Source organism: Lactuca serriola, chromosome 2 (genome assembly GCF_051521515.1).
Source record: "Lactuca serriola cultivar US96UC23 chromosome 2, Lser_US96UC23_V15, whole genome shotgun sequence".
Taxonomy (NCBI): Eukaryota; Viridiplantae; Streptophyta; class Magnoliopsida; order Asterales; family Asteraceae; genus Lactuca; species Lactuca serriola.
This window is the reverse complement of record NC_136409.1, coordinates 38,545,139-38,556,359: the sequence shown is the minus strand read 5'-3', so window position 1 is coordinate 38,556,359 and position 11,221 is coordinate 38,545,139. Positions and strand designations below refer to the sequence as shown.

Below are 11,221 nucleotides of genomic sequence, written 5' to 3'. Positions count from 1 at the left end.
GTCCTGGAATATTTTGGCAAAAAATATTTTTATTCCGGATATTGGACCGTAACATTATGAAACTTGGAATGTTCAAATTTCACAAGTCCAGGAGCATCCACTCTCCTGATATCTCCTTGAACATAAACCCTAATGTACACAAACTTGTTCGGAAAAGTATGAAAATCACTGAAACTGGACTAGCTTCTATTGAATAGATAATGTTAGTACAAATGGAAATTTCGGGTTGTCACAACCATCTAGTGGCAAGACTTTGGGAGAAAGCAATGGCCAAGATTGTGCCACATCACCCATTTTCGCATAGCACACTTCTGACTTCTAAAATCCGTAAATTTCACATAAGACCTCCGTTTTTGACGTTCTTTATATCTAAGCGTAGGTAAAAATAAGATCTACAAATTTCATTTTGACTCCATCGACTAATTCTCGACCGATCTTAAATTTAACAGTACGAGGAGATTATACTGTTAAATGTCCGCGTAAAATTCATAACTTCTACATACAAACTCTGTTTTCGTGTGTCTTTTTACCATTGAGTTCCTATTAATGAGATCTTGAATTCTCATTTAGGTCGCGTAGGCCAAAAACCGCTCGAATTAAAATTCGAGTTTCGGGTGCACTGCTATGCCAAATCTTAGAAAATTCATAACTTCCTCATACGAAGTCAGATTTGAGCGTTCTTTTTTTGTATGTTCTCGGTTTAACATATACTTTTTTTGTATGTTCTCGGTTTAACATATACTACAACTTTTATTTGAATCGATAAGGCTAAAAAGTCCTTTATCAAAAATTCACTATTTACGTCTCCCGGTGCCGTGTCGGTTTTTGCCGTAAAACTTCGACAGACCATAACTTCTTCGTTATAACTCGGTTTTCGGCGTTCTTTATATGTACGGAACCCTTGAGACATATTATAAAACTTGGTTAAGATTATTTATTCTAAATAATCTTTTGTCGAAGAGTCATTTTCGACCCCTATTATCTCTAAATTGACTAGCCCGGATCTACGGGCGTTACACTTGGAGAGATTTGGGAGAGATTGAGATTGATAAAGAGGGATTGATAGAGACTTAGTTTGTGACCTTTTTGAGTGCTTAGCTTTGCAACGCAAGGTCCGCAAACCCCGTTTAGCCATGTTTAAGAGTCTTACACACCCCGAAAGGGTATGTAATAGTGTTTTATCGCTTTGCTACCTCACTTACCTCGATTAGGGTTTAAGAAATCTAAAAATACAAACTTTTCAAGTGATGATTTCTTATTAAAATAGTGAGTTGTACAGTAATTACATAAAGTGAACCCTAGTATACAAATGTGCTAAAATAAACTATAAAAAGAAGTAAATAAAATGAAACTATCCCTTATATACATTCGTGCCATGGACCAAACCATGGTCTTCCTATACGGTGTCGAGGGCCAAATCCCGGTCTTACATGCAAGTGTCATGGGCTAGATCCTGGTCTTTTATACAATTACCATGGGCCATATTTTGGTCTTTCATACATTTTCCAGGGGTCAGATCCTGGTCTTTCATGCAAGTAGCACAGAGACAACTAACATTCTACACAAAGAGTAATGGGTTGACATTGGTGCCTTCGACCCATGATTCTGGTGAGGAGACTCACCTCAAGCTGATGAATATCCCAGGTAAAAGCTCGGACTGCTGATCCGGATAATCCTTGCGCTAACATCATCAAATAATACCCAATTAATAATTGATCCACAACCTATAGTTGGAATCCTAGTCTGATTTTCCAACACTTAGGGTAAAAGTCCATTTTACCCTTTCCTTACTTGGCCCAAAATACGAGGCCCAAATGAATAGCACCAAAAGCCCAATATGGCCCAACTTCCTAATTGGGCCAAAGCCCATCATGGTCCTAAATCTAAGAATGCAAGACAGAAAACTAGGGCCCGACAAGGCCCAAAAGCCCAAACTCACATCTCACATCGTGACTAACCCTTAGTCACGTTGTGAGAGCACACTCGTTCAGATCCCAACTCATCACGACTCAACCTAGCCAACCCAGTCAAGGTATGACACCAGAGCTGACCTCACGACGTGGGTAACCTATCCTCATGTCGTGATGTAACATCCCAACTCCTAGGTATAATTTTAATTAATTTATGTTCATAATTTCAGAGCAACTCGACAAGTTGGATGCCCCGACTCGCCGAGTAGAGGAGTTCATTGGCCGCATGATTTCTAGAGTCTACTCGACGAGTTGGAGGACCCCAACTCGATAAGTAGGTGCTGAGTGAGAAAACCCTAATTTTCAGGGTTTGAGTCCTATTTAAAGGACCTTACGCCTTCATTTCTACCACCCTTGTCACTCTAATACCCTGTGAGAAACCCTAATCGTGTGTATTTGCTTGTGTGAGAGAGAGAAGCTAACTCTGGGTGTTCTAGTGCATATTTGGAAGAGGATTAAAGAGCATCAATCCTTGGAACGAGAAGAGGCTTTTGGATCAAGTGTTTTTCTGTGCTAGCTTTAGTTTGGAGGTAAAAAGCTACCACCTTGAGCAATTCTTTTAATAGATCTCCTTCCAAGGAGTTTTAGGGATTTTCCCCTTTATCTTGTGGTTCTTGAGTTGCTGGAGCTTGTCATGGAGTTGAGACTCCAGATCTGGACAAAAGAAGGACCCATGAGCCCAAAAATCCAAGCTTTATCAATCTTTGGGCAAGTCTCCATGCATGAAGCCCTTTATGGAGCTTGTTTTGGCATTTTGAGCCCTAAATGTCATGCATGAATGTAAATCTTGAAGCTTTACATGATAAGTGAGCCTTAGAAGGTTAGATCCAGATTATGAGACATCATTTCTACCTAAAAACGTCTGAATGAGGAAATGGTCTGAAGGGACTCGACGAGTCGGTGAGCTGACTTGACGAGTCAGTTAGGGTTTTCCCCGACGATTCTGAACACGTTGTAACTCAGCGAGTTGATGAGACAACTCGACAAGTTGAGTTGGACTTTCACAATATTTTTGAGGAAACGAATGAACTCGATGAGTCGCATAGATACACTCGACGAGTTTAGTCAACATTGACTGTTGACTTTATTGTTGACTTTTAGGGTTTGGTTAACTATAGACTTTAGAGGCCATGAAGGGGTAAAATGGTATTTTTCACCTTTTTGAGATTCAGTGGAGAGGTCAGTTTAGCATCGCAGAGCGGCTATTACAAATTGCTTATGAGATAATTATATTATGTAGGCAAATTCTAGACTGTTCGTGGGGTGCTAGGTCTATTTGCTTACTTCCGAAGTGAGTCTTCTCATTTTACCTACCTGAGTGGTAACATTATGTGACCGGTGGGTCTTGTATGCTTATATTGAGTTATGTGATATCATGCATTATGTCTTTGTGATTTATGCTATATACTATTCTGAGCTTTATTGAGTTAGGACTAGAGGGTCCAACCCGAGTTGTGGGACCAGAGGGTCTCCACTAAGACACATTGACTGGAGGGTCTTTATCGAGATATAGCCATGAAAGGCTAACGATATGTGTGCAGTATTTTGGGGAACTCACTAAGCTTTGTGCTTACCGTGTTATGTGATATGTGTTTCAAGTACTTCTCAGGATCACGGGAAGGCACCGACTTGATTGTACACACGATATGGAGTTTATGTTTTAGAGTATCCTGGATTATTATCAAACAATTATTGATTTGTGTTTTGTGATAATTTAAACACTTGTGGTTTTTGAAAAGTGATAATGGGAATTACGTGATTTTGAAAATGAAATTTTGGCTGAAAATTTACAGTGTTACATGTGAGCCCCAACCAGCTCATTAGAAATAGGATCAACTGCTCCTCACATCGTGAGACCTTGTATCTTATGTCGTGAGAACAGTCTGAGGCCAAAAATCCAACTTTTAAGTCCTTAATCCATTAAGCCTTGAACTCTAACTTTCCACGAGGTCTTATAACCTCTTAATACACTAGAAAGTCGGTGCTTCTAATACATATATGTACAATACATGTGTAGATCTCATTTAGGTCCAAAGTTGAAGAAAAAGGCATCCAACTTTCATGCAAGATTCCAAAACTCAACCATTATCTAGATCTGAACTCCAAGATATCCCTAAGGCTACTATAACTCATAAAGTTGCCAACTTTATGGTTTCTATTCACTCACCATACCCAATCAAGAAGAAAAATGGGACAAAACTTAGATCTATCCTTATATAATCATAAAGGTATGAGCTTTATCACTTACAAAGGTCCAGAAACAATGTAAGGTGAAGTTGATGATGATTCTTTGCAATCCACAACACAAGACCACCACATTCTTCTTCTTATTCTTTCCTCTTTCTTCCAATCCAAGAAAAGCTCTAAAACCACCAAATATCAATCAAGGATGGGCATTAGGGTTTTTCTGAGGTGAAAGAGGGTTTGGGGTCGATAAGAAACCCTAAAATAGGGCTAGAGATGCTTAAATACGAAGGAAACCCTAAAAGATCATGGGTTTGGGTTGCACCACTCCTCACGTCGTGAGCTCTTATTGCTCACGTTGTGAGTTCAGTCCCAGACAAAAATCTTCATGCAACCCATCTCACGCCGTGAGGATCTTTTTTCTCCTTTAGTACTTGATATTTTTTTACATATTTAGTCCTATATATATATATATATATATATATATATATATATCAAAATAAGTCCTTTTTGTTTTTGTACTCATTCAGTACTTATGAATGATTTTTTAGGTTTTGTCTACGACATCTTATATGAGACAATCATTGATGACGTGTTTGGGGTTGTTGATGCTTGTGTCTATCGCGATCTCGACTGCTTGGTTGCATGTCTTATGGTTTGGCTTAGGTCTTGTATTTGGATGTCGTAACTTCTTCATACAATATCATATTTTTACGATCTTTATGTGTTCATTTTTTAATCGACTACAACTTTTGTTAAGATTACTCCCTTTAAAGTGTAATATATTTTTACTTATAATTTTATAAAAAAAAACATCCATACATGCATTCATAAAAAACATTTAGATACAAAGATCGTAAGTAAAAATATATTACTTTTTAACGGGAGTAATCCAAATGAAAGTTGTAGTAGACTAAAATACGAACACATGTATATAAAGATCGTTAAAATTTGAGATTGTATGAAGAAATTATGATGTTCAGAACACATGACCTAGCAACTAAGTAGTCGATATTGCGATAGACATAAGCATCAAAAACCCCAAACACCTCATTAATGAATGTCCCACGTAAAATGTCGTGAGAAAACCTAAAGAAATCATTTATAAGTACTGAATGAGTATAAAAACAAAAACGACTTATTTTGCAAAAAAAATAATTAAATAAAAAATTAAGGACTAAATGTGTATAAAAATATTAAAGACTAAATGTGTATAAAATGAAAAATATATTACTTTATTAAGTCATTTTACCGGCCAACCTGGAATAGCCGGTCATAATAACTGAAGGTGTACAATTTTACAAGTTGAAGATGTAAACGTGGACGAAAAAAACTCAATAACCAAATATTTCAAATCGAATAATATATTTCCTTTGTAAATCATTATTCCGTATTGGAATAATTAGGGCTATTTAGGAAGTTGTTTGAAAGACATTTTTAGTGAGGAATAAAATATATAATTATTTAAAGCGGTAAAAAAATGGGTTAAGAGGCGGTAAAATTATGTAACAATCTAAAAAAACGAACGGTATTTAATTATTTATGCCAATTTCCCATCAAATATATATAAACTTTGGTGGCAGTTTTCCCGCCATTTTGAGGAGCCGCAAAAGTTATCTTCTCTCTTGGTTCTCATCGAATCCAGACAGATTGAAGAAAGGGAGGAAGAAGAACGAAAGATCTGAGAAACAAAATGAGTGGAACGTTGAGAAACAAAGTACAGAGGAAATGCAAGATGAGGGGTTATACTCTCAAAGTAGAAGCCCTAACTGAGATCCTTTCTTTCTTAAGCAACTATGAAGACGCTGAAGATGAAGCCCTTGAGCTCCTTCTTGATGAGCTTCAACATCAATCATGTAGTTTTCATAACCCCTTTCACTATATGTCTTCGATCTCGAATTTGAAATTTTTCATGTGTTTTTACTTTTAGGGTTTTCGCAACTTTCTACCATGTTTGAATTTGGATTTCAAATCGGTGCTTTTCAAATTTGCATCTAAAAACTTTTACTTGACATTACATACATCAAAATTCCACTTCTTTTTTTGGATGGATTTATATATTAATTTTTCTTCTTTTAATAAACTGTTCCTGAAACAGTGAAGTCTTCAATTCTGGATAAAGAGCCTATACAGCGTGTTGTAAGTCTGCTTTGTGAAGCTGCATCTGCAACTGATGATACTCTTGGTACAAATACGAGTTCTTCTTTCAGTGTAATTGACGCCTTCCTGATTCCAAAATTCCGTTATGATCCTATCAAAAAGATTTTTTGCGAGTAAGCCTTTTGCTTCGTGTCTGTAGTGCTTCAGTCATATTCTTTCAGTCATCATTGTTCATCTTAAGATGAATCTTATACTGAAATCAAATGTTGTCATTTATACATCTTTCATTTCATGTAGACATACAGGGAGACTTCCGATTCATGGTGATGCTCCTTCAAAAGCTTGGTTGTATAGAGATAGATTTCTTTTGTTGTCTCAGAGGCTTTCTCGAATTCCACAGTTTTCTAGTTCTTCATTTGATAGTGAATTATCCGAATTCGGTAGCTGTGAGGTTCTCTCTCTCTCTCTCTCTCTCTCATTCTCTCTCTCTCTCTATCAACACTTCATTTTTAGCAAATATGAAACTCTTTTGACATTATTTTTGGTATTTGTTCCTTGTAGATATCTAAAATTCAATCTCTGGTTGGACGAACTGGAGTATGTTGGGTAATGGGTGTCATATCTCAATTGGAAGATGGCCATTTCTACTTAGAAGACCTTACAGGAGCTGTTGAAATCAATCTTTCTAATGCAATATCCTTAATCACTTGATTTCTTTTCTTAATTGTTATGTTACAGACTTACAGTGGATAATTGATTGCTTGAAAGAAAATTAAGTTATGATGAGAGTTATTTAAAGATTGGTAATCCATAAACTCACACATACATGAAATGGTTTTTCCTTAACAATATGTACAAAATAACAACAGGGTATTTTTCAGAGAACACCATAGTTTTAGCTCAAGGTGAAATGCTTTTAGATGGTACTTTTCAAGTAAGTCTTGTTATATTTATACCCTTTCAATAAACCTTTTCAAACTTGTTCACTAACATCAAACTTTAAATCATATGTTTGTAATTAATCCATAGTTTTCATTGACTCATTTTATATTCTTGATTGTTATGTAGGTTCAAACATTTGGTTTTCCACCATTAGAAGATAGAGAGAAGTCAACTTCTTTATTCACAGGACTTGATTATTTTGGTGGTGGGACCCTTGCAAAAGAAGACACTGTATCCTTTTTAGGCCTTTAATTGGTTTAATTCACTTCAAGTAACTATAATCTAATACATGTCACTCATGTTTGCTTAATATTACACTCAACTTCTAGGATTTTGTATTTTGGAAGTTTCCTTGATTTCTTTTCTCCAGATTAGACTTGCAGAAATGGAATCGAGGGCAGTTAATGAAATGTTTGTCATACTTTCTGACATTTGGTTGGATCATGAGGAGGTATAAGTTTGTATTAGTTGTTTAAAAACCACTTTGTGTTATAAAATTGGAGAAAAGAGTTTTGTGTATTCATTTCCTAATATCTTTTTTTTTTTAAAAAAATGTTTTTTATTAGAGAAGACCATGGCAAAGCTAGAGATTGTTCTAGATGGTTATGAAGAAGTTGAAGTGGTTCCTTCTCTTTTTGTGTTAATGGGAAATTTTTGTTCACATCCATTTAACCTTTCATACAGTTCTTTCTCAAGTATCAGGTCAGATTTCCTATAAATTATATTCAATTAAGAAAAAAGGCTAAATGCAAAAGATAGCAAACATACGTTCTTAGTTTCTTATATATGTGATCATAGCATCAAGCTTTCATTTTTTTTTTTCTATTACAACATTCTACTTCTATTTTTTTTTTTATAACTTTAAGGCCTTGTACTTATAGCATTAAAAATTGCTTTGTAATTTGGTTGAGGGTTAATCTCATAAAAGACCTTGTATTTTGTGTGTTTTTTTTTTGGATTAAACCTGAACTTTATCTTTTTCCTGAAAAGACCTTATATTTTTTTTTGGGTTAATCTCATAAAAAACCTTATGTAGTGTTTTTTTCCGGATTAAACCTCAAATTTATTATTTGCATGAGAAGATCTTGTATTTTTTTCATTTTTTCTGAAAAAAACCCTCAACCTTCTAAATGCTTCCAAATAAAGGGAAATTGTCAGAAAAGTCCCAATATTTTCGAAAAAGTTACGGTTAAGCCCCAAAATTTTTTTTTGAGCATAAAAGTCCCGATTATTTCATTTTGGCTCAAATTAACAAAAAGATCTTTTTTTTTCTCCTTCAACAGGAAATGACATATTATCATCTAAAATCAAATAATCGGGACTTTTTTGTTAAATTTTTTTTTGGGACTTAATCTTAACTTTTCCGAAAATATTGGGACCTTTTTGACAATTTCCCCCAAATAAATCCTCAACTTTTTTAGTTTTTCTCAAAAAAACCCCTCACATTTTCAATTTTTTTTTTTGGAATAAAATGACTAAAAGGGCAAGATTAGGAAAAATGGAAAAAATACAAGGACATTGTTGTAGTATGAAAAAATGAAAGTAGGATGCTATAATAAACAAATCAACAAAAGTAGATTGCTATTTTTTGCATTAAGAAAAATAAGACAATTTTACCCTTCAGATCAAGTTTTGGTAAGCTTGGGGAAATGATTGCAAAGCATCCGAGGTTGAAAGAGCAGAGTAGATTCCTTTTCATTCCTGGACCTGAAGATGCAGGTAAGTTTCATTGATTTTTTAATTTTTTTTTATTATCATTTTGTGAATATTAATTTTTTATTTTATTTGTTGTTATAGGTCCTTCAAGTGTTCTACCAAAGTGTGCATTACCCAAATACATAACTGTAGAGCTTCAAAAGCACGTGCCAAATGCCATATTTGCAAGCAATCCATGCAGGTATGTAATTGGGGGAAGGAATGGAATCATTCATTCCATTCCAATCAAAAAAACTTGTTTCTTTTCATTAATGCAATCATGGCAATTATCAAAGCACTAACATTCTGACTTCTTTTTTAAAATCAGAATCAAGTTTTACACACAGGAAATAGTATTTTTCAGGCAAGATTTACTCTACAGAATGAGAAGGAATTGTCTGATTCCTTCTTCAACAGAAGAAACAAGTGAACATTTTGAGCATGTGAGTTACTTATTACTTATTACTTATTATTGATTATGTATATTTTATTTTAAAAAAATGTTATTTTTATTTTTAAATACAGCTTGTGGCTACAATAACACATCAAAGTCATCTATGCCCTCTTCCGTTAAGTGTTCAACCGATTATTTGGAATTATGATCACTGTCTTCATCTCTATCCAACTCCACATACTGTAAACCTCTTTTTATTATAAATAACTTATACAGCTTAATTTATATTTTTTTATTACTTATAAAATCTTTTTAACAGATTGTATTGGGTGATAGTAGTGAACAAAAGGCGTTCAAGTACACGGGTATTACTTGCTTTAATCCGGGTTCTTTTGCAAATGATAGCACTTTTGTGGTATATCGACCTTGCAATCAAGAAGTTGAATTATCGGCTCTAGACACTTGAGAACACAATAATAATTGTGCAATTATTGTTTTGTTAAAGTTTGAAGTTTAGAGAAAAGAATTAAGTATTTATTTTGATTTTTTACATAATTAGATCGGGTAGTTTCTCTTGTTTGCAAGTTGATATGAGAATTTTGTTTGAGTTGACAAATACGTTTTTTTAGGCTTGCTTTTTGTTCAAATATTATTCACTTGTTAAATCTTTATCTTTTTTTGGGTTTTATAATGCTTGACATTATTTTAAATAACATAACATGATGGTTTGTATTGTGGTTGATGTACATTAGATTATAAAACAGATGTCAATAAGGTAAGTTTTCATACTCAAAAAGTGGAACAAGATGATAAAGACTTGTGTCTTAATATTTAAAATTAATAATCATTTAATAATATATTAATATTTGTATAATTATTTATTAATATACATAAAAAATATATGTTGAAATATATAATAATCAAAAAGTAATAATATACTTAATTTAACAAATATATAGCTTGATGAATATGATATTACCATTTTTTAGAAAATTCCATACATAAGCCTTGTTAATTAACATGTTCATTGAAAAAACTTGGTTTTGAAAAAGTTTATAACTTTTTAAAATCTTAGGCTGTGTTTGACGCGTCACAACTAGTTGATAAACTAATTTATTTTTCAAGCTTTTTAAATTATCATGGTTGACAAACCAAAAAATAGCTTATAAGCTAGTTTTTAAAAAGCTACATAGATTAGTTTTTTTAAAGTTTTTTAATTTTTTTTTCCAAATAATACCCTTAGTTAATTATAAAAACATTTTTTTAAATATCATTTTATATATTTCAGCTTGTTTGATTTGTTAAGATTTATGAAGTCATGAACATATTGACAAATTTCTAAGAGCTAAAGGGCCATAAATGTAACTTGGCAATTAACAATTGAATTGAATTGAATTGCTGGGTAAACGTCACTGACTCTCATGTGAAAAAAGAAATTTGTTTGTTTCGGGCTGAAAAAAAAACAACATTAAATGCATAGGAATTATTTCAAGTTATACATATTTTCGAGGAGGCTATTTTCTTCCTTTGACAGACAATTAACAAATGTCAAATGGTGGGTATTCACTTTCACATTAGAGTGAATTATTGTTACGGCTCACAACATATATATAAATATATGTGTGTTGTAAGTAGAAATAGCATAGAGCACAACACAACGACTATATATACACATAAAAGAAACAGTGAGGTTGTATTTTATTTTCGACAGTTAAAATACGAATGATACCTTACAGTGAGCGATCAGATTACAAGTGCAATTTTTAGCCTTATATGATTGTAATTTTCTTTGGTGTTAATAAAATCCCATCTCTCTCGTTCGCTCGTGGATGCATGTCAGATTAGACCGAACCACGTTAAATATTGTGTTCAATTTCGTTTGCAATTTTTCAATATTTTTTATTCCGCGAGTGTTACCGAAATCGTTAATCGTTTT

General features: G+C 33.6%; 1 protein-coding gene across 1 annotated transcript; it reads left to right on the top strand.

Annotated features, from left to right (window-relative positions):
• The first annotated feature begins 5,738 nt into the window (after positions 1-5,738).
• DPB2 (DNA polymerase epsilon subunit B2) lies at positions 5,739-9,937 on the top strand. The gene is made up of 13 exons (XM_079023907.1): positions 5,739-6,010; positions 6,253-6,427; positions 6,552-6,705; positions 6,816-6,948; positions 7,112-7,188; positions 7,323-7,427; positions 7,567-7,647; positions 7,768-7,898; positions 8,821-8,915; positions 8,994-9,093; positions 9,220-9,334; positions 9,417-9,527; positions 9,605-9,937. Exons 1-13 carry the CDS (start codon positions 5,848-5,850, stop codon positions 9,749-9,751), a joined length of 1,587 nt encoding a protein of 528 aa, XP_078880033.1. The 5' UTR covers positions 5,739-5,847; the 3' UTR covers positions 9,752-9,937.
• Positions 9,938-11,221: the final 1,284 nt, after the last annotated feature.